This window comes from Necator americanus, chromosome III (genome assembly GCF_031761385.1).
Source record: "Necator americanus strain Aroian chromosome III, whole genome shotgun sequence".
NCBI classification, from domain to species: Eukaryota; Metazoa; Nematoda; class Chromadorea; order Rhabditida; family Ancylostomatidae; genus Necator; species Necator americanus.
In genome coordinates this window covers 2,938,107-2,963,185 of record NC_087373.1, presented here as the reverse complement: position 1 = coordinate 2,963,185, position 25,079 = coordinate 2,938,107, and the positions used below count along the sequence as shown (strand labels likewise).

General features: G+C 34.6%; 1 protein-coding gene across 4 annotated transcripts in view; it reads right to left on the bottom strand.

Annotated features, from left to right (window-relative positions):
• The window catches only part of RB195_008444 (uncharacterized protein), a gene marked incomplete at both ends in the record, with an annotated part of 41,254 nt that overhangs the window by 8,668 nt on the left and 7,507 nt on the right, over positions 1-25,079 (bottom strand). Inside the window, 6 exons of one of the 4 annotated variants that reach the window (XM_064194946.1) lie at positions 2,071-2,157; positions 5,435-5,504; positions 16,396-16,530; positions 19,889-19,981; positions 21,279-21,397; positions 21,648-21,741. In XM_064194946.1, the coding sequence (XP_064046089.1) occupies positions 2,071-2,157; positions 5,435-5,504; positions 16,396-16,530; positions 19,889-19,981; positions 21,279-21,397; positions 21,648-21,741 (598 nt within the window). Of the gene's footprint in view, positions 1-2,070; positions 2,158-5,434; positions 5,505-9,125; positions 9,268-16,384; positions 16,531-19,888; positions 19,982-21,278; positions 21,398-21,647; positions 21,742-25,079 lie in introns of those variants that run through there. The other 3 variants (XM_064194944.1, XM_064194945.1, XM_064194947.1) reach the window with 3 other exon arrangements.

Below are 25,079 nucleotides of genomic sequence, written 5' to 3'. Positions count from 1 at the left end.
ATCCGTTGAAATAAAAAAAAAGAAACAAATCCCCAGTATTCTCAGGTAATAACTGTAACCTACATACAAAAATCAGTAAATTTAGAGATTTTTTTGAGAAACTTTAAATAAATCAAAACTGTGTGCACTCCACATACAGTAAAAGCAGTTATTAAAAAATTTCTTAGCAGCTTTTGCCTTCTTGTAGATCTCTAAATGAATCGATACAATGAATCTATAAATTTCATTTACAATTGATTACAATCTATAATTTACAAAAAAAATCTATAACTATAGGCATAAATTTTCTGGGAATTCTCAATCAATTCCCAGTTTTTTTCCGACGGATTTTTTTTTTGAAACAAAAAAAAATTAGTTAGGTTTGTACGACGAAAAATAGGCGAGAACGAATATAAAGCGTCCATCAAGCAGTCAGCTGAAGCTGTCGATCTGATCAATGGTGAATTCACATCCAGACATTGCATTTCCCATTAATATGAATCATAAAATGCGGAATGCGGCCGCTACTCGAAACATAGTGACTATTCCTGCGATTTTTCCTCGGTGAGCAACGAGCACCTTCTCTTTTTCTGGATATTTCTTCCCATTTATTTAGCTGGCTTTTTTATAGTCTATAGCCGTCCTTTCCTTTTTTCTGGATATTCTTTTCCATTTATTTAGTAGGTTTTTTTTTTTGAAAAAAAAATCGTTCTATCTTAAGTCACCCATAAGCCTAATAATGTAAAAAATAAATTATTGAATTAATTAATTATTGAATTAAAATTACTTGATTGAATTAGTAAGCTTGCTCAAAATTCGAGTGGAAATTCGAATTCGAATAAAAGATGAGATCGAATATTCGAGAAAAGAAAAAAAAATAGTAGAAAAACTCGCTTACTCAAAACATTGGATTGTTTTCGTAAAAAATAAAAACAAAGATTAAAAAAAATACGCAGATACGAATAAAATCTAAATAATTCGCACAAGACGACGATAAAAAGAACTATCAGACGAACTATTATTGAAAAAAAAGTCTATGGATGAGGAGATACCGTAAACGAAGTAATTTTAGCGAAAACCTGTGTGCTTCTAACTACACTTATAGCAGAACTACCGTCTGAACTAAAATAATGCGATAAAAATCCTGGAAAAGATTATTTTAATGCATGCGGAGATAACGGACCCAATCACGGAAGCGTGGGCGGGACGAAATGCAAATGTAGGCGCAAAAATTCATCGAACTTCGTCCAAGTTATGGATTCTTCGGGTTTTTTTTCATGTACATGGTTTTAGTTCAGAACAGTCATACTATTAAAAAAGTCCAAAGTTACCCAAAATTAACTTGAATCAAAATTAATTTAGAAAAAATAAATTATTGAATTTAAAATTAATTGAATAAATTAGTAAGGTTGCTCAAATCTCGAGTGTAAATTCGAATTCGAGTAAAAGATTATCGAATTCGAATAAAAGATCGAATAAATATTCGAAAAAAACTAGCTCCTAAATCGAAGAATTTCTCGCTCATTCTGGACCTCATGCAACTCAACAAAATCTTTTAATTAAAATAAAAAATAACACCACAAAATGATTCCTGAAAGAAAAACAAAAAACGTAAGAAGGAAGATCGTAGCAGACCATAGGGAGCCTATTACCGGGAACCAACTAATAGTATTTGCCTGGAGCAGGTTATCCACGACTCCAGCCAGAATTCTCCGGAACAATCGCAGACACTTAAGCGACTGATAACGAACCTACAACGGCCATTAATTGAAGATTCATCAGATACGTCGACGCAGCGTTAAGAAACTCTGGATCATAGTCCAAACTCGGAATCGCCGGGAAGCGGTTGGATGGAGAGAATAGCGACGGGAAAAAAGAACATTATTCCCATCCATTCCCAACCAAATGCCAGATTTGCCCGCGATCCACGCAAAAAAAAACATAAAGACTCAGATTACAACGGCTAATTACACCTTTTTCTAAGCAACTAAGTGGCCTGTTCTGAGAATACCGTAATCCATCCGGAAAATCCCGTCACAAAAAGCAATAAGGTATTTTAAAATAAATGTGAAAAAAGACGTGAACACTCACTCTCGAGAGAAACTTTGTAGAATTGGTGAAAATGACGGTTGTACAGGTGGTGCCATTGGTGGCGTTTGTGATAGTGAAAATTGTACCCTGAAAATAATTTTTCAAAAAAATTCTGTAGAAAATAACACGAGAAAGAAAACCGAAATCATTTCGTTCTATAATTCGTTCTATAACACTTTTTTCAAAGGAAAAATGAAAATGGAAAAAAAGGAAGAGAGAAAAAACATTAATGGGGAAATATTTACGAAATCAAGCATAGGTTTAATTAGGATTTTCTTCCAAGTAAAAATAATTGAACAAAATAATTTCCCAGGAATGAAGTTTCTTTATACAAAACCTAGTACCTAGTAAAATAAGAAAAAAACTTAATTGTCGTCAAAAATTTGTTAAGTTTTTTTTTCACCTGCAGAATTTCTAGGAAATTTAGCAGTCTAGAAATAAAAAAGTAAATATAATAATAAATAAAATATATAATTATACATATAGATGTGATAAAATAATAGCATAAGCATATAATATAATGAATATAATAATAAATAATAATAAATGAATAAATAAAGTGACTTAAAAATTGTTGCCAAAATGCAGATGAAACATGGAGTTACACTCTTAAGGTTACAACACTGCACTTCCTCCCTTCTTGTGGAGTTAAATGACCTTGAAGGGAGGGAGAGCAGGAGTTGTTTTTAGGTGCGGCCTAATGGAAAAGGAAGGCACTCATTTCGGCTTCCGAGCAAGTCTCGTTCAATGGAATTGCGGAAAAAACTCGTCATTAAAGCATGTTGTTGAGAAATTTATGGCAACTACTATCCCAAAAAAATCGGTTTCTATGGACCTAAGCAAAATTTCATCTCATTTCCAGAATTCTCAAATCGTGAAGATCGTGGAGGAAGGGGACCTTAGGAATGAAATGGAGAATAAAATAGATTGCTTGCTTTTAGTAATTTATTTTTCTTCCAACTTTCAGGAAGAAAAACTGGGAAAAAGAAAGAAGAAGAAGAGAAGGACCACTTTATTTGATTTGAATCGAAGCAAAAACCCTCGCCGGAGAGAAAAACACTCGCACGACGAGTGTTTAGCACGAAAAGATCGCGTCTAACGATAATACTCGGAAAATGTCGGGAACAGGTCCAAACACACTTTGCCATTGCCTTCATAGACCGAGATGGGAATCAAGAGATGGAAGTGACGATGAATTCCAGTGAGAAAAAAACAAAAGCAATTTCGATACGTAGATGGAAACACAAACATTGTCTATCTATAATTGGTCAGGTTTCCTCAAAGTTCCTCTCGAAGCGAAAAAAAAAGTTAAAAATGAAAAGTTCAGGAGGTTTTTCAGGAAAACTCAAGCTCTAGACGAATTTTGTGAGTTATACTATTACGTAGTCCCCGCCGTTGTATTCTACCTAAAACTAAACCACCTAAACTCGTTCCATTCTCTCTAAACTCATTCCTAGTGGTCCTTAGAGGAATTTTTTTTTTCGAAAACAAAATAAACCCAAATATTTTATACTTCCAGCTCCAAAACATCCTTATAAAACAGTTCATTTCTTATTATTATCGTCGTTATTAAATATTGGGATTTAAAAATTCCTATACGTGGAAGTGGAGATCCTATACGTAGAAAAGCTGGAGATTGGGAGGTCTCCTCACGATCTTCTTGATCTCTTTGTAAAGTCAAAAAACAATAAAGACCAATGGAAAAACGATTAGTTCTCCTCAAATCACAATTTAGATCAATGTATGATCAGAATAAATATTGCAAATAAGAGTTACTAAGAAAATCCATGAAATTAACAGCAATCCATAGATATCACAAGATCTAGAGGCGGATCGATCCTGAAAGACGCGACCGATCCGCCTATGGGATCGATTAGCTGCCAGAGAAAAGGAAAGGAGTTAGGGAATAAGCGAGGATCGCGCTCACAAATGACTCTTCCACTGATTTTTTGTTTATATTTATATTTGTTTTCAGTTTCAGTATTGGATTTTGAATAAATATTATTTTAAAAGGGATTTATTATTATTTTATTATTTTATCATTTTAAAAAGGGATTGTTGCAAAAGAAAACCATTGCGCCCAGATGCACACGACGTTAGAACTTCTGAACTTAATTTTATTTTTTAAATCCCAATATTTAATGTAACGATTTGTGTTTTTTTGTTTTTTTGTTTCCTGTTTTTTTTTTCTTCTCAAAACAAAATAATTAGTAACACAATAATAATAATAATAATAATAATAATAATAATAATAATAATAATAGTAAATAAAACAATAAATAGTAAATAAAATAATAAATAGTGAGATACAATAATACAAATTAGTAAAATAAAACAATAATTCGTGGTAAAATAAGGAGAGTCGTTAGAAGCTGAGGGAATCCCCAATAAAAACAATATATTGAGAATTTAAATGTTCCCCGGTTTCTTTCCGGAAGAAATCCATTTCTAGCTATGTGACAAAAGCTACATTTATAGGCAAAGCAATTATCATGGGGAAATGTCGCTATGAACACCTGGGCTCGTGGAAATCCTTCAAAAAAGAAAAATCGAGCCAACACGGCCCTCTTCCACGAAAAAAAAACAACTGATCTACACGATCTCCTAAATAAAAAATTCTTTTCCTCTCTTGGTCTTTTCCTGAAAAGAAGGAATCCTAGAAAAAAATTCATTTATTACTTATTTAATTATTATTTTCCTCAAAAAAAAAATAATAAAAGGAACGAGAAATGCTTACCAATTTCTCGCAAGACGTGCGGTATGAGCACGCCATCGACTGCTCATCATCGAACTATGTACTAAACGAAAAATTGCGCCCTTTATCGGGACGGGTTCCAACTGCCATCCATAAATCATCCAGAACCAAAAAAAAGCGGGCCAGTGAATGCCTTCTTTACGGTTCACCATGATACTGTAGCTGTCATAACGAATAAAGGGCACTAAGGTAAACACTACGGTCTCGTACATTCTCGTGATTTTAAAGGATGATAGGGGGAAAAATGCAGGTTGCTAGATTTTAAATAAATAAATAAATAGAAGTGTAAAAATAAATAGAAAATAGGAGAATTATGCGACATATCACATTAAATTATTTCATATTATTTTTCTTCAGTATCGTCGACCTTAAAGGACATCAATCAATCCTCGAATAAAAAGTAAGTTAAAAAAAACCACAAATCTTAAAAAATTTGTCAATTTCGATCACTTTTAAGGAACTAATTCTCTTTAAAATATTTCTATTCCCAACTTCTCTCTACATATTTTCAATATTTTCGAAACGGCTATGAACAATAAATAAGGTAAGCAAGGAGTAAATAAGTAAACAAACGACTCGTTTAATCTGAATCCTGAAATCTGAACGAACCTGGACGCATCCGTCAATGACGTTAACGATGCACCAACCAGCCGTGCATTCGACGAAAGTGGTGGTGTCCCTGCAAGTAAACGGAAAATATATGAGTAATTTTGAGATGGAGAAAAAAGAATGGAATTCTGGATAGAAAACTCCCATTTCAACTTGGAAATCTTCGATGTTTATCCGAAAATCCTAAATATATTTAGAGGCTACGCGTTACTGAGAGTTCTAATGCGTGTTGGATGCTTCGAGATCGATTCAGCTGAAGTTATCGAATAACTTCTGATTACAATAAATAGAATGATGAAAGGATTCATAGGTTTTTAAGGAACGATTCCAGATTACTGAATGAATCACTTCCGAACTTCAAAATCCCCAAAATGCTTCAATTTCGAAACGAAAAGAAGGTGAAGAAAACAGGATAAGGACCAGTAGCTCCAAAAATAAATTCTAAAATATGGAGTACGTTACAAATTCGGGGAAGCGTCGCTTTTTGGTCCGTCGGCCGCACGTTCCTTTTTGACGACGATGAGAATCGTCACGGAGAGGTCATTAACGACAAGATTCCGTGGAAAAGTGGAGACATAACGGGAAGATCATTTTAATGGTCAGATTTCATTTTCATGAGGTCTTTTGAAACGCATTATTTTTCAAAAGAAAACAACGCATGATTTTTTCTTCTATATTTCTCAATCGGAGAGGAGTCACACCACCACGTCGCCCGGAAAAACGGAAGTATGGCTGATACCTGACCGAAGAAATTGCAAACCAACCGAAAACAGATGGAAATTGGGTTTAATATTTAAAAAAGTCGTATTCTGAAAGAATATTCTCACGTTTGAGCTGAAATAACTCATCTTCTTTCGAATTCATTACTACGGCATACATATTTGAGTGCTTGAAGTGCAGAGCTCACAGAATTTGGACAAAATTTCCGTGCATCGCACAAATTTCTGGGATCTCCACGTGATTCATGCGATTCCATAACGTCTCAATGTGGGTAGAAGATCGTTTTCGAAACAGTCGAAGTTAGTGGATCACGTTTATGGTTCCGTTTATTTCCCTTTGTTCAAATTCTCATCACGAATTCTCTTCTATTGCTGCGTAAACGATTAAATGTACCGCTCGTCCCACTTTCACGATATTTTCCGTGAAGGACCCATGTTTTGGACTCGTATGCAAGAGTACATTATCCATAAATTAGCGAGAAAAAGAAAATTGAGCTGAACTAACCACCTTTGAAAAATTTCATTTGCATATAAAGAAATGAAAGAAAAAAAACTGTATTTAAAAATGCTAGAATGTGAATGAAGATATGTATTCATCCAATCTACTAGGTGATCGCTTCTGTTCTGGATTTTCTTTGTCTTCAGGAAACATACTTCAGGAAATAGGAAAATACTTCTAAATAATAGAAAATACTTCTATGGAAATATACTCAAAACTTCTGGACACCAACGTTATCCGAAAAATTTCTATCTAACATTTTTTAGAAGAAAATAGCTCTTATGCGTATAAAGAATAAGCTCTAATTGAGTTAACTACGACCTGGTCACATTATTTTGGCGCTGAAGAATTTTTCTACGGAAATTTTCGACCTTCAGTCAGGAACAACATCAAAGACTTCCAAGCAGATATCGATTTTTCCGTTTTTTTTTTTCTCCTTTTTCCCATCGCTAACTCATGCTGTTAAGTGCTAATAACTAAGGAATAGTTGAAGTTAGAAAAAAAACCCCGGAACTCTTAGAATTTTTCATAATTCCTTCCTTTAAAACTGTAATGACTTGAATTCCAAAAAAAGCCTTTGATAATCAGAAAATATCCACCTTACACCCGTACAGGGGATCTCCACGGCTAATGGTCAACAAAACCGGAAGTAAACAACGTTAGCCCAGCCCCTGAACATCCATTAGCCAGTAAAAGCAAAGAATTTCTGGTTTTCGTTGCACTCCGACATCAACGAAGACAACATTAATCATAGGGGAATCTTTCCGATTGTGAAAACATAAAAACGTCGCATCTGGTTTCCATTCATTCTTGCATTGATGTGATTTTTTCATTTCTTTCTCTCTTTAAAGACTTTAATGGATGCTGGAAATGATTCAGGAATAATGCGATTATTTATTACAGTATGCTGAGGCAGTATATGAAAACAGTAATAACCACAGCGAACCAAAAAAGTTGAGAAATGGGAAAATTTGCGCCACGGACCATCCTGTCATGATAAAAAAAATGGATGCCATAGGTTTCAACACCTGTGTGTATAAGCACTTGTGTATGAATATCCAGAAAAAAAAATGTCCCACCAGTTCGGAAAAAAGCGCCCTCATCCGGAAAATGTGCACACGAAAACAAACATTTGTGGTGACAAAGCATGAAAGTCACGGAAAGCGTCAAACATGGGGAGACAGCGAAAAGAAGGGAAAAATCCATAGTGAAACAGCAAAAATTTCCCAAAATAGTACTGTAACAAAAATAATATTCCTATGTACAAAATTATTTTTCGAAAGTTGTCATTTGGGGGAATTTTCCACGATAAAAAATTTTCAGTTTCTCTTCCGACTTCAATGGTAAAACAGTGGAGAAAAGGAAAAAAAGAGGAAAATTTGACGGTAAACTGAGAAAATTCTCCATAAATAATCTCAAGAAAAGTGATATTCTAAAAAAAATATTCCAAACGTTTTTAATGTCGAAGATTTTGCAGCCATAAAAAAGTTAATAGCCTTGCTTCTGAATTTTCAGTGGTAAAAGAAAGGAGTAGGAAGGAAAGAAAAGAAAGAGAAAATCAGACGGTCCACAGCAAAAATTCTCCAGAAAATGACAGTAAAATAAGTGATATTCTAGGAAATATCCTGAAGATTTCCGTCAAACTTTGTTTCTCACACAGTTTACAGTATATTTCAGAAGTAATAATAATAAATAAATTTTATAAATGAAAATAAATAACAAATCAGATAGAATCATGAAAGAATCCAAGATCTATGAGCTCGCCGTGGAGATGACCGGCTCTGTCGACACCGGTGAAAAATCGATAACTGGCCAACCGAGCTGACCTGTCTTGGATCCTTAATCTCAGGCAAGCGACTGTTTTCTAAGGAAATCAATGAAAATCCTTAGAGGAACAGCGAAAACAATAAGAAAAGAGCAAACGTAGTGTATAACAGGAAGGGAACAATGAGAAAAGCGAAAATGAAAACGATGGGACACATCTGGGACGTTCCAGATGTGCGAGGAACATGTTGGAACAGAAAAAAAAACTATGTGTTTTCTGCAGAAATTTTCTTTTAAAAGCAACAACAAGCTAATAATTATGTATAAAAAAAACCTTTTTTATTTCCCTTACTGTTTCCAGCATCTTCTTCCAGAATAATAAAGGAAAAACAACACATATCGCTTTTTTCCGATAATAAGCTAAGTTTTTGTATCACTTTGTGTATTTTTCTGATTTTTGTGGAACCATGTGAGCTCGGCAGTGTTTTTCGCATTCAAAAACTCCTCGATCTCAGTAAAAGAGTGGGCCAAAACGAGAAATTCGAGCGAAAAGGTGGATTTTCGAAGTAAAAATGCAGAAAACTGGGTCGGACGCACACAATCAAAAGAAATCACCTTGGAAAGGGGAAAAAGTAGGTGAAATCCCTACTTGGAACGCATAAACTCTTGGAAATCCATAAATAAGCGAATGTTACGTGGAAAAAATCACCTATAAGAACATTTCGTTCATCCTTATCCTCACTAGAATAGTTGGAATGCGAATAACCTTCCATGTTTGTGGTGCTGGTGGCGGCGGCGTTGGCGGCGACGGCAGTTAGCCGCGCGCGAGCCAACGAACTCACACGCACCATCCAGACACACACCCGCCCACCCACTGCACGGACAACCGCTGCCGATGACGGTGATGACGGGACCCGTGGAGAGCTCGGGAGCTGGTGGACTTATAGCTTTTCGAGTTCTTAAGCGATACCTCGACCCGTGAGGTACCGCTGAACTCTTCCGAACCTCTTAACCCTAAACAAAAACAGAAGAAAAATCCCGAAAATGTGGATGGAATGAGTCAAAGACATTTCTAGGATCAATGACTCGATGAAAAGATAAGACGATCAGGATTGGATTGATGAAGATAGCAAAAATAGATCAAGTTGAATTAATAAATATTTGCTGAAAAGAATAGTAAGAAAAAACAGAAGAAAATCCCGAAAATGTGGAAGAAATGAGTGACGAAAGACATTTCTAGGATCAATGAAGAGGAAAAGAAGATCAGGTATGGACTGAATGAAAATAGAAGGAACAGATTTAATCGAATTCATGAATTCTTATTGGAAAAAAATAATAAAAAAAATAAGCAGCGAGTTGATCCGAAAGAACTGAGGTCATGACATGGGTGTCGACCCCGTCTGGACCCTTACTATCCGATAAAAAGAGGAGTTCTAGCGTGTAAACCTCAGTAAACAATGTTAATACTGTTTACTTAGTAGTGTTAAGAAAGTTAGTAAACTGATAGGAATCCAGAATACATGCGAATGAAGAAATGAAAACAGAATGAGGTTCAAAAATCTAACCTCTGGCCGTAGCGTAACGATAAAACGACTAAAAACACTTGAAAATGCGGTCCTACGGGGAAATGTGATCAGATTTTATCCGTCAGAAATGGTTCAGGTGCAATATTTGTGCGGGTGTCCTTAGAATTTTGCAATTTTAAAAGAAAAACCTTTAGCTGGTAGGATTTGGCCGCCGTCCAAGAAATTCATGCGTTGCGACGTTGGCGCAAAAACGTCCATAGGTCGGTCACATGACGAAGATCATATGACAGTAAAGAAATTTTGATTAATTTAAATTTAAATTTAATTAATTTAAATTTAATCTTTGATCTTAATCCACGTGTTCTCTCGTTGTAACATAGATCTACAGTCTCTCTCTAAATCTACAGTGTCCAGTAATCTACAGTATGTGCTGAATTGTACCTTATTTTACTTTTACATTTGAAAATCTTTTCTTTGTGACTTCTACTAACAGATGTGGAAAAATCGATATTTTTCCTATTGCAATAAAAAACGAAAGAAAACCGGAATAAAATCAGTGTAGGAATACTAGTCCAGTGTGATCACACAGGAAAATTTTTTTAAAAAATATCACCTAATTTTATACAGTACCTCTTTACAATTTTTTCAGCAATTTCCGTTAGCCGAATGTAAAAGCTGTGACTGTGTAGTTACATTGGAAAGTGAAAAAAAAGAGGAAAAATGTGCAAAAAAACATCATCCACAGGATTTCCCAAGGAATCAAATTACAAATGTACTTTCATTCGGAGTTTGTTTACTTTTCAATTGTCGCCAGGTGATCCGGAAATTGCATGGATAGTTTTTTTTCTTTCATTGCAGAATAAATTCGATGCTCTACGATGTTTAAAGCTACCCTACCTTCTAGTGTGGTTGAATTTTAAAATCGCTGTTATTTTTATTGTTTTTAATTAACAAATAAACAATGACACGAGTAAAATTTGAACCGAAGAAAAAACTACTCAATCCCAGTGAGTTTCGTTTAAAAGTTCGATAAAAATAAAATTAATAATAATAATAAAATTCGATATAATATTAAAATAATAATAATAACGATAAGATAAATAAATAAGTGGGATAAATATAGATAGATAAATAAAGTAAGATAAATAGTGATAAATACTAATAGTAATAAGATAAATAATAGAATAATAGTGTAGTATAATAGTAATAGTATAGTAATAGTGTAATGTATATATAGTAATTAATATAATAATAAAACTTCAATCTCCAGAATAACAAACTAACGGAGTTCGAAAGTTCAGGAAACATCATCGTTTCAGAAAATCAGACCTTTGCGAAACGCTTCACGATGAATCATCGAAAAGAAAAAGAAAGCCCATGTCGTAACGGGAAGAATTATGGAAAATATACAATTTCGTATGGATAGAAACGCGTTATTACGTATCTATTTATACTCAGTGCAAAAAAAAAAAATCAATTTTGGGCATTTGCAACGACCCAAGTTCTAAACGCTTCCATTTCCATTATTTTCTGTAGAACACGCGCATTAAAAATTATTTCAATAGAAAAAATGTGAAAAATAATTAACAATCCCTCCACAACACTACATAGTTCACCGAAGTATGTGTACGAGGAATGACGTTATCACTAATTAATGGCACACCAAAAAAAACCTGTTCCTCAAAAAAAATATTTACTATATTAGAAGTAGAAATATTTACTGTTAGTATCATAGAGGCTATTAAAGGCATCACCCCACGAATCTGGACTGGTACGGATTTCCGGTGGAGTATTCGTATATTATATATTATATTTATTATTATTTATTTTATTTATTTATTATATTTCGTATATTCGTACGGAATAGTAGATTATGGAGAGCGGGGGTGATTACGTCCATTTCTTCCTAATTGCCGTAAAAAAAACAGCCCGGAAGGTACGGCTTCGGGCGTTTCGGCGCGCTATTTTCCACTAAGAGTTCGATTGGAGCGCGTCAGCCGTGTGCACGCGTCGCATCTTCCGGACCGGCAATTTTATGACAATTATGAAGAAATGGACGGAATCACCCCCTTCTCCGTAGTCTCCGATCCCGTATACGAATACTCCACCTGAAACCCGTACCACCTCAGATTCATGGGGTGATGCCTTTAAGGGAAAACTAGGAAATAATTTCAATTCCAAAACAGCAAATCCAGCAAATATGGTAAGATTTCCATGGAAAAAAAGCTAAGAATTAATCCGGACGTTTTTTTCAAAGGTGTAAAAAAAGTCGTTATAAGCAGTTTTTTTCGATAGAAGGGATATGACTGGTTTTTACCAGATTTTTTGTGCCTCGACCTTTCACCTCACGACCACTTGCAACGTGACAATCGTTTGCGATGAGGCCAGCGAGTATAATAGTGGATGTGAAACAGCGATTCATAAGAAATAAATTTTTTGATGTATCATATTTAAAAGAATATAGAAGAATATGGTAATCGTTGTACAGTAGAGAAAAAAAATTGTATAATAAAAAAAAAGGAAAGAACAAAGGTAAAATAACGGATTAAGCGGGCAGTTTGCGAATTTATACACACAATAAATCCTTTTAAAGCAGAAAAGAGGGGAGGTAAAGTGAAATATTTGTTTTCTTTTTTATAGAGAGCACGATATTTGAAAATTAAAGGACCGAATACAGGTACCGTTAAGACATCTGTCATTTCAACCGTTTTTTTCTCTAATGACACTCAGAGGATTAGCACTGAACTGTCATTTCCGAATGGTACAAACTGGTGCATAAAGCGCAAACATCTTTGGTCAGTTGGATTTTTTCTTGACATTTATTTATATCTTTATTTACTCATATATTTGTTTGCTAAATTACAGCAGAAATTCGAAAAGAATATTTCTAGAACTTTGCTCACTTGATTATTTAAAGCCCTTATCACAAATTTGGTATTTTTGCTATCTCAAGAGAACCCTATATAGTCCGAATCAATTGCGTTCAACCAGTTGACCGCGACGCGTCTGCCGCGACGCGATTTCTCTCTCTCTGCGTTTGGAATTCATTTGAACGAGTGAAATCATGTAAGAATCACGTATTGTCATGAAGAAACGCGATCAAAAACAAGGTTTACCTTTGTACGTAATACGGCCCCGTCATCGCATACGCAATATTGCACCATGAATCAAAATATTTTCGTAAGACTGAATGTCGCAGATGAGATAGACGGGATAAATGTGGGAGGAAAGAAAAAAAGAGAATCAAACGACAAAGAAATCGAAAGGAAGAGGACGAAATGTCGTAAATGAGGGGAAGAGAACGGACGGAATTCTCTTTGGAAGCCACGTCGTCGTTCACACGTCCATCCACGATGATTGACGTTTTTCGGGGCCGTATAGAATACAGCGCATCTCACATTTCGAAATCGATCGAATAAATGAATAGCTCCCCCCGCCCCGCCTGTTTTTTTTTTGTCCAGGATTTAGGTCTACCACGAATCTGAGGTGGTGCAGATTTCAGGTGGAGTATTCGGGATCGTAGATTATGGAGAGGGGCGTGATTCCGTCCATTTCTTCATAATTGTCGTAGAAAACGGCCCGGACGATGCGGCGCGTGCACGAGGCTGGCGCGCTCCAATCGAACTCGTTGTGGGAAATAGCGCGCCGGAACTCTCGAACCCGTATCTTTCGAGCCGTTTTTTACGGGAATTAGGAAGAAATGGACGTGATCACCCTCCTCTCCATAATCTACGATCTCGTATACGAATACTCCACCGGAAATCAGTACAAATCCACGTTCCTGGGGTGATTCCTTTCATTGACAGTGAAGCCGGGAATTGACGCTGATTGACGCTTTTCAGGGCACTATAAAATACAAAGCACTCACATTTCGAAATCAAACGAATAAATGAATAGGCCTATAGAATCCATAAAGAGAGAGAGACAGATTTAATGCGGAATATAAACGCACACGAAGGGGAATGAACTACTGGCGCACTGTTTTTTGTCCAGGCCTGTTTAGGCGTTAATTGCGGGTAAAGACGGGAATTTTCTGAATGAATGAACGAGTCGATCAGTGATTAATTGACTGACTGAATGAGTGAATGAATAAATGAATAAGAGTCTCGAATGTTCATAAAAGAAGTTGATCCGAAATGCTTTTTTCGTAGACATTTTCACTCATTTTAAAATCAAAATCAAATCGAAAGGAAACGTACAACCGTGGGAATTTTTTCCTGAATATCGAAAAAATAGCGAAAAGTGAACAGTGAACGAAAGGATTGCTAAAAATTTGAACGAAATCTTCGATTTGGCTCATCAATGACTTAATTAAACGCTAAGAAAGGCCGTATATCCAGTAGTTTATCATGGATTCATGGTCATAAAAAATTTCCAGAAATTTCGTGTGATCTGTAGATGTAACTTGCAATAGTTTAAAACTGCTATATAATACTGGTAGTACAAGGTCGAGAGTACTGTTAAACATATATTTATTTAAAAACACTGGTGGATGTGTGAGAGAACAGAAACCAGAAGGAAGAGAGATCACTAAAGTTCCAACTAATTTTTATATTTTTTTTGTATTTTATTTATTCACTATATATTATTTTATTCGTTATGTTTTATATTTATTTTGTCAATTATTTCTTATTTATTCTCCTTCACAGCACATTGTGGGATGTGAAGGAGAATAAATAAATTGTTGACAGGTGGTTCTCCTGCCACAGAAGGTGAGAAATCTCCAGGATCCTTTTCGCAAACCCCAGAACGCTACAGTAGAACAACGGCTGCCTAGGCTTCGGTGAACAACTTAACCCGGAAAGGATGAGGGTCAGTCACGGGCCCTGGGCGAACCCCGTGTGGAGGGGGGGGGAGGAGACCCGTTCAAGCAGAAGGGCTCACTAACTTTGCTATCCTTGAACGGCTAACCGCCATTAGGAGAAAATAAGGATCAATCATAGGGATGTAGTTGGAAAAGAGCGTATCAGAGCAGAATTTCTGCCTGGTTAGTGCCATAAGAAAAACAATAGAAAGAAGAAAAAAAAGGAACTAAAACTTTAAAAACATTGAATGCTGTGGTAAAACAAAAAAGAGAAACCAGAAGGAACAGAATTAGAATTATTACAAATTAGAATCAGAAGAAGAAAGATTTATTGGAGTTTCACCAAAGTTTTTATCCAGCAAGGTTGGCCAGTTAATACACGATCGACGAGGAGTTCACTTTAGTGTTTGAATGTATGACATTCAACTGGGACATGTCCCACTCGAATGTTTGAATAAGTTGTATTCAATGTAGAGGTGGAGAACTACATAGAAGTGAATGATTCACTCTTTTGTTCCGTTCCTCAAACATTCCATGTTTTTCATAATTTCTGGAAACGCATTCAGCCGTAACCTTAATAGCATCCTCCGCAATCCCATAATATCGCTTAGCATTAACATAATACGAAAATCTCTCGCCACCTTTTTTTTTGTTGTTGTTTACAAACAAACATCAAATCTATGCCATTGAGTAGTATTGAGTTTGTGAACAAACAACAAATCGCAGCGTAAGGTGGTCAGGAAATTTTTTTCTAAAACAATGTAAATCATCTTCGAGTAAAAATATCGGAAAAAAGTAGTAGTAAAAAAGTAAAAGTATCGGAAAAAAAGAAAATAAGTTGTAATTTTGTTTACACAATGAAAAATCACTCATCCACAATCAATCAAGGAAAAAAACCTATCGTGCCTAAATTATTGTCAAAAAAGTAAAAAAAAAAAGTTAAAAAAGTATCAATATTCGCTTGGAAAAAGTATCAAAGTTCACTCTAGAATTCTACTAGAACAGAATATAAACCAAGAAAACCTTTTTATTACGTTAAAAACACTCTAATTTTTTTTTACTTTTAAAAACGTTAAAAACACTCTAATTTCTTTTTACTTTTAAAAACGTTAAAAACATTCTGACATTTTTTCAAACACTCTAATTTCTAATTTTCATAACGGGAACCGTCTCGTGGACAACAGGATCCGTCCCCTATTTTTTTTCATTAGAATCTGATGACAAATGGTCAAAGTATACTGTTCTTTGAGCACAATTTACTGGGGATTAAAATATTTTGACAGGAGCTTATAGTTCTTTTTTTCCCCAATGCTAAGACGAGATTATCGGTGACTTCCTATTTGACATTGTTTGGCACGTGCTGGGAAAGAAAGAAAATTGATTGAGATGGTTTTTTTTTTTGTGTGTGTGGGAAAAACAAGAACAATAAGGTGGACGAGACTGTATAATTATCCTGCTGATGCTCACATCTGTTTTTGTTTCCTTTTCTCAAATCCTGTTTAAAAAAAAAGCTCCGGTATCACACGCTGAGGTCTCCCTATTTCTATATTATATTAATTCTGCTAGAATCGCCTAATATTTTTTATTTGTTTTAAAATCTATTCGTTTATCACGATTAACATAAATCCCTCCCCCCGTTTAGAACTCACTTTTCATGTCTTCACTCATTCGTTTCAGCTGTAATTTTGCAACATCCAAATAATCCAGATCGTACTCTTTCCAGTCCTTCTCGGTAAGTATCGCCTTAGATGACGTGATTCGAGATCGAATGCCGGCATTTGCTGCTGAAAAAACAGAAATTCTGGAATTTTTCGAATTTGTGATGGATATGTAAGTTATAAAAAATAAGGAAGTATAGGAAAACTATTTTATTTACATCACAGGTCAAGTGAAACGATAGTATTAGAGTGGTAAAGATGTGGTGTATTTTATGGATACGTCCAGTAGTTTGTTTCAAAATTGTAAAACTTCAAAATAAATATAAAATATTGAAAAAATATTTTTAAAAGTATTAAAAATATTAAGAAAATAAAACGAAATAAAATATAAATATAAAGAGGTAAATATAGCCGTTGATCAGCTGAGAGAGAGCGTAAATTTGCACGTGTTTATAGTTGCTACCAATTTATTGTTCCATCCATGGCCGCGCCACGACCAATTGCGAGGCAGCTGCATCAATTCTCCGTTTTTTTTTTCTGGTTCTCGCGCTCTTGCCTCATAGTCACGATTTTCGGCAGGGGTCCCAGGTGAGAAAATTTGCAGAATGAGGAAAATAACAGTGTCCAGTAAACAATGCTGTTTGATATAACCTGATATCGAGGAATAAGGACAGGACTGGATGGCTATTACTGTGTAGAAATTCCACTTTACAAAGAGAATTCTAGAATGAAAAAAGGAAAAATTGGGAATTCGAAAAATAAATCCAAATTTTAACTTCAAAAACTTCAACAAAGTGTTGAAACAATAGGGAGCCTAAATGTGAATCCAAAATTTTCAGGATTTTCTTTTAGTATTCACGTGAACGTAGATTTATATACATATACATCTATCTATATACACACATATCCATTTTTAAACATCATTTACAACTGAACAAACATATAAACAACAAACACAAGACAGTAAACATGTATAACAAGAAAACCAAAATATCCATAGATTTCCTTGATATGAATTTCACGTGAAAAGATAAACTAGGTAGGGCAAGGGAAATAACCTCGCAGAAAAATAATGTAATAATAAAACAATATAAATATAAATATAGAATAAGAAATAAAAAATAAATGATAAATAATGAATAAATAAATAATAATAAATATAATATAAATATAAAAATTATGTAGACACAAAAATAATATGACTAAAGATTAATTATAAATAGATTTACACATTTATCGTAGAGAGCGTATTTAAACATCAATTACAAGTAATAGATTGGAAAAAAAAATTGGCAATTTTTCTCCCGGAAATAGTCGATGAACTTCAAGATCCATCAGCCATCGTCAGCTCGACGAACATCTCATACACGTGGCCTTACACTATGCATTAATGCTATTTTCCAAGATAATCTCATTGTTCATTGATGAAAATGGGAAATTTCTGGGGAAGTATTCGTAGGATATGAATAAAAAAGCAAATAATATAAGCAAAAAAATGGAATTCATTAAATTTACCGTTCTTAATTCATTCATTAAATCAAATCTCATTCATTAAATTAGTTCTTAATTCATTAAATATATATTTGATTTTGATTACTCTTGAATTATTCATTTTTTTTGATTCAGGTTTTCTACTCGTCGAATCTTGCCTCCTATGTATCTATTTATTTTATTTTATATTATTTCAATTATTCATTTATTTATCGAGGAATTAATTCTATTCGTCTATATATGAGCCCTACGAGATGATTACGCGCATGAATTCCGCTAAAACTAATTTGAAGGTGAGTCACCGGTGTCTCACCAAGTAAGCTATTTAAACGGATTGCACTGATTTAAAAGAGCAGTCCTGATACATAAAATATATACGAATGCATAGAAATCAATTCAAATTCTTGTTGTCACTGAATTACTTAGTAAAATAATAAAAAAAAAGATAATAATAAACAATAAAATACTGGAAGAAGATAAGAATAATTAGAACTATAGCAATAAATATTAAAAAGCTAATAATAAACAATAAAAATACTATAAGAAGATAAGAACAGTAAGAAATCAATTCAACTTCTTGTTGTCACTAAATTACTTAATAAAATAGTAAAATAATAAAGTAATAAACAAAAAGAGATAAAATAATATAAATCATGGAGAATAACATTTCGTTGCATACCGAAAGTCTTCCGAAGAAAGCGTGTCAGATCCATAATTGTGTGTCTGTGTCTGTGTCTGTTTTTTTCTTGCCGTAATCACAAACGATCACAATGTGCGGGTGGTGGTGGTGGCGTCGGACAGACGGACGGATGGATGGACAGGCACACGCACACAGACATACACTTCTATCCGCATCGCTATACGGTTCAGCCGAGCCGAGCAACAAACACGAACAGCTGCCGCTGAGAGCTGTCGTCGTCCTGGTCCTCTTCGTCCTCCTCGTCCTCCTAGCGAGGTTGATGTGACGGTGTCAAGGTAGACGTGTGACACAGACAGACAGGCCGCCGCCGTCGTCCTCGCCGCCTATGCAACGCATAGATTTTTGCGAACGAACGAAAAAAAATATATAGATGGAATGTGTGCACGTGGAAATCGTGCGGCTCTCGGCCTCCCGCTGCCCTCTGCTTCGTTTCGCTCCTCAGGAGACATAGCATCGATTAAAACACTCGACTTTATCGCTGTGTTCTTTAGCACGATCATCCACGTTCGTTTTTTGTTGTTGTTTACAGCTCGAATTCTCCATGATATAGAAAAAAACACTACTTTTTATCCGAGAACAATGAATGGATCGGCAAAAATATGCTGATCGTAAACCTAATCACACCATTTAAAATCAGGAATCTCTAGGTCAACTAGGTTCTCATATTTCAAATTTTCGATATTTTAATTCTGAATATTTTTTATCATATTATATTCATATTTATTCTAATATTTAGTATTTTATTCTATTTTAATTTTCCTTCAAAATTAATTTAATATTTTATTCTTTTAACTCCAGTTTTTCTATTCATTTGACTTTGCTTCCCATTTGTTTTCCTACGAAGGATGCACATGCATGTGTATCACGAAAGGTAATTTCGAGGTGAGTCACCGGTGTCTCACTGAGAGAGCTGTTCAAAAGCTGCACTGACTTGAATGAGCAGACCAAGACAAACAAGGTCCATAAGGAAATAAAAAATAAATAATAAAAAGTAAATAATAATAAATAATAGAAAATATACAAGGACAAAAGTTACAAAAATCGATTCAAACCCTCACAATTTTTTTTTCTAGAATTAAATTCTATTTTTTTTCTGATATTCTAAAATTTCACTTCTTTTCCACATTCTCCTTTGTTTACCTCCCAACCCCGAGATAGCACCTGACAAAAACCTGGGCCCACACAATTCCTCTAACGATTTGTCAAGTCAACAAGCAAAGCGAATAGTAAACAAATTTTGTAGAACTTCTAATTTCTGGAAGAAAAAGCTCCGAATAATTCGATACAACTCACCACCGCCACCGCCGCCGCCACTACGACGTGGTCGATCCATGTAGAGGCGTTCAGTGCTGACAGAATCATGACATGGTTGAGGTATTTCCTTTTCTAAAGAGGGAAAAAAAGTGAGATAAACCGAAAAACAACAACCTTATCAGGGCACAAACTATAAATGGGACAATCGTATTTTGTTTTTCAAGCAGATTTTTTCTACATTTCCATACTCCTCGTCAATGATTTCAATGGATCGATGAATTTTTTTTTTTTTGTAAAATCATTACGAAATCAACATTCTCAGTAATGTTGAACAGATTTTTCTTACATGAGGATGATTCTTTGGATAAAATTGTATCAAATGGTTTTTAAACTTTTCGGAGATATCAGACCGGAACGCTATTTCCTCTCCTCTCAAAAACGACAGCAACCCACAGTTTCGATTGTTCATAACGGTATAAATTTTTTTGTTTGTTTTCTTGCTTCCAGAAGTTTTTTTTTATCTTTTTAATGTAATCCTTGAATTTGAATAGGATTGCATTACGTGCTTAACTATGGACTACTTTTCAGTGTTTCTCTAAATACCAGTTTTTTTTTGTATTTTCACTTTGTTCTAGTAAATTTTATTTTGCCGAGGGTTTAGAAAAGGAAGTACGAGCAGTATAGACTGCCAGGTTCAAAATGCCCACGAGACAACTTTGCTTGATAAGCATTAGTTCTCATTTGCCTCGAATCCTCCTAGATCTCGATAATCACCCAGAAAAAGAAAGGAAGTTCCAGAATGGTTCTTGCCAAAAAAAAAGTAAAATTTTTCTTCGTAGTTTCCCGTTTTAGCCCCGTTATAACTGACTCGTGCGACTGCAGACGAGTTAGCTACGTCAAGTCCGTAATGCGTCAACAGAAAGCACAAAAATTTCGGAAGCACGTACTCTTCGACGTGAAAAGAAGCAAGTATAGACTGACCTGTTTAATCTCACACATTTCAGCCTTGTTACACATGTACAGTAAGTACAGACCGACTAACGACTATCGAGATGGGACCACGGCGAAGTGCAGAGATGGGTGGCGGTAGAGAGGTCCTTACACGACCCGAACCGCTACGCTCCACCGCACCGCTTCGAGCGCAGCCGCTTACGCACGCAAAACTGTCGTTTTGCGACCCGACTATGCACCTTACACTGTCTCTGTACTTTTGAAAAGAAACATATCAACCAAAAATCCATCTAAATAAATTTTCAGAGTTTTTTAAGATTTCAAGAATTTTAGACTCCTTTTTTTTGGAACCTGCTCGTCGCTATCATCATATCATCGCATAAACTCTCTAAAATCTATTCACTTTTTTATCCATACACTATTCTAAGAGAATAAGAACAAAACTAACTTATCCTGAACACTGAGAACTGTGACTTACTTCGTTTAATAGTCTCTCTTGGAGTGAAGTAGCCATCAACGCTTAGCCATGAATCCTTCTGCGTTAGCGTATCCTTCACAATTCCGGAATCGCTCTTCTGCTCGACGCTGTATTTTCGCCTGTCAAATGTGTGCAATTTTGGACGAGAAGAAGCGAAGAGTTGGGGCATTTGTCACATATATGAGAATCACCCGAGAAGTACTAACTGATAAGAATTCTCGAGGGAAAAAAAACGAGTCAGAAATTCGTGTGATAACGTCGACGATTGCGGATCTGTTTTCGTGGAAAGAACTGATGCTTCCAGAAATGGTGCTTGAGAGATTAAAAAAAATTGATCAAAACATATGGCGAACAGGAACTCGCACTTACATTTTTTGTTCATCTCCTTTCGGAAACAAGAATTTCTCGGCTACGGTAGGCGTTTGAAGTTGTGGTGTACTGTAGGAAGTTTTCATCACTGTGCCTGTAACAGGGAAATCGTTCGTGATCAACGTTCGACCACTGTTCTTTCATTTGCACGCAGATATCGCCAGTGAATCAGAGCACTGCGAAAAAAAATTAAGCAAAAGAAATTATTCAGATAATTATTCAGATAATTTTCCTGGATTGTATTCTCTGCAGCACAGACGTGCGGCAGAGAATACGATCCAGGAAAACGTCACAATCATCCGATTGTCCTTAGCAATTGGTGAAATGGTTGCGTTTTGTGGATTTTTCCACCCAAAATAATTATCGTAGATATTAGAATAACGCGAAAACTTATCCTGGTTTTGTTCTTATTTATAGATTTCTTAGATACACAATGCCTATCATTTCAAAGAAAAATGTATAAATATGCGGGTGAATCCATAAATATTGCACATTTTCCAGAAAACATTTCATGCCGCGTAAAATTTAAAAAAATTTACAATGGTGTCTCTAAAATGTTTATGTGTGAACCATTTCGTTCAATATATCAATATATTTTTATTTGTATTATTTATATTTTATTTATTTATTTATATTCACATCATTATCAATATATTTAATATATATATATATATCTTATTCGATTTTATTTCGTTTTGTCGTTTCAAATTTTCTACAGTTTATTTTTGAATACTTATTTTCAAATCTTATTCAAAACGGCAGAAATTGGTGTCTTACTTGAGAAGTTACTAGAATCAACACTTCGCACAATAAAGTTACTATACCATATAATATTCTATCCAACTTCAAACCACAGAGAATCTTTTCTACTCAACACTTGTAAAATGCGAGAACTGGTCCCGGACTGGCTTCCCCTATTGGTTCACCTTCAGACGACCATAGGATGTGTGGTCGAAACCAAGAAATCAGGAAAAATACACTATTGATCTTCAAAAAGCGCACAGAACCAGTCACAATATTAAAATAATTCCTGGGGACCTTTTCTTTCACATGGTTCTAACGGCGTATTATTGCTCGGAATTTATCCTGAATAAAGCATTGAACAATGAGAAATTATAATTCAGCAGGATTTTGCTAGCATCAATTCAGCTGGAAAAACAGAAAAACTTATTCTGAATCTGTTTTTATTTATTAATTCTGTTTTTATTTATTGATACATCATTTTATTACTTTTTTTTCAGGTGCACAACGCCTATCATTTGAAAGAAAAAAATGCAAAGCTAAGTGAAATCTTCTCAAATTATTTATTTTTTCAATTCCTCGCAAAATCCATTAGAAGTTAGTCATAATTTTTTTTTTCATTTAACGAAAAATTAGAAAATAATATTCGTAAAATGTTAATAGAATAATGACAGTAATTTATTGGAAGTTAGTTATAAAATTTTTTCATTTAACAAGAAATTAGAAAATAATATTCGCAAAATGTTGATAAAAACAATAACAATAATAATAATAATAATAATAATAATAATAATAATAATAATAATAATAATAATAATAATAATAATAATAATAATAATAATAATAATAATAATAATAATAACAGCAATAGTAATAATAATAAATGAATTATTACCTATTAATAAATTAATTATTGTAGATCACACTTTTCATCAAATGTTTCAAATTTTTATTCTGTGTCAATAAAAGCAAATAAGGAACTATTTAACTATCACAGTTGTCGAATGAAATTACGTAGAATTAAAACTATGTCTATTGACAGTAAACGGCTATGTCATCACTCGTACTTCCGATATGTACGCAGTGATACCGATCCTGAAACGTCATTCGACCAATCGCAACCATAAACAAAAGTCAACTTAACGGGTTTTACATTAGTAAACATAATATCTCGTGACTACGCGGATGTTGTGTACGATAATAACGATTGTACAATAATAGCGATGGTAACATATAATTTTAGTCAGAGGTAACTAGTTGTGTAAACTTGTCAAGGAGCTATTCAGGGGACGAAGCGGTAGAAAATGAAATTGAGATAGTTGCGATTAGCGTCAAATAGCATTTCTAGCTGGATTCTTTTAGAATGAACGTCAGAAAATGGAATATGCGAGAACTGGTCCCCGCTTGGTCCTCATTTCCTGCTCCATATTCTTTCCCCTAGGCGATAAAAGAAGTAAAAGAATTCCTTGATTCTCACGTTAATGACTCCCGAGGTTAATGAGTACACTGGATGGGAAGCATTGAACAATTGGAAATTCTCTCGAGCGAGAATTAAATTGGAAATCCTCTCGAGCGAAAACTAGTCCCCAACTCATTCTCCTTATTTAGTCGCCAGAGCGAGGAAGGTAATAGGTGTAAAATCGCCGTAAATGTGTAAGAAAAATATGAATCTAACGGATAAGGCAATGTTTAAGGGGAAAAAAAACTCTTCTAACAACGGGAAAAATACAGGAAGTCTCGCCTGACCTTGTGAAGTTCAGAGTTTTTCTCGATGAACACCTGACACGCTCTTCGCTGTGAAACCAGTTCTACCGAACAAGAAAAAAAAATGAAGGGTTCTCAATTTCTTCCTCTCCTTTCAATATTTATTCAAGAGGAGAAACGTTTACACTGACGTATATGATATGAGCTTCTGTAAATATCGTTTGGAAACGGTACGGTACGGGATTTCGATGGGCTTAAGAAGTTCTGATACAGCTTTTCAGATAAAAAAAACTGTAAAGAAAGTATATTTTACTATACTTCAAAACAATTCGTATTATTCTTGCTACTTTTTATATCACAATGCTCAGAGAATTTTTTTTTCTACTATGTACAGCTGGAAAAAAATAGTAGGAAAAACAGAATGGCAGGACTATATTTTCCCTTCCATGTAAAAGGAAGTGATAAATCAAAGATCACAGTTCAAATGACAATAATCAATTTACTGGAAAGAATTTGGTGCTTCAAACGATAATTTTTTAAGCTTTTAAATTTACCCCTAAAAAAAACTCTGACGTGCATCGTTTACAATGAGAAAAACTGATTAGCGAGTGTGTACATATGTACTACAATAGATGTCTCTCATGTAAAAATTTTCCACGAAAAAAAAACAGCAAAACTAGTTTTAAAATACACTTGCTAGGATTTTGCGGAGATATCGATTAATCGAATATTGTATAGAAACAGGATAAAAATCCGAAATCTATGGATTTTGCGGGAGAAAAATTCCAACTGCGTTAGTGTGGACTATCTATAGTGATATCGAATTTAGAAGAAAAGAAAAAAACGGGAACAATTATTGGGACCTTAGGCTCATATCCATAAAATCGATGGATACGATGACTAGGAAGCAAATACTTGGGGACTCCTGGGATATTTTCCGGATACTGCTCATGAAATTTCTCTAGTAAAAAAATTATGATTCTGAGA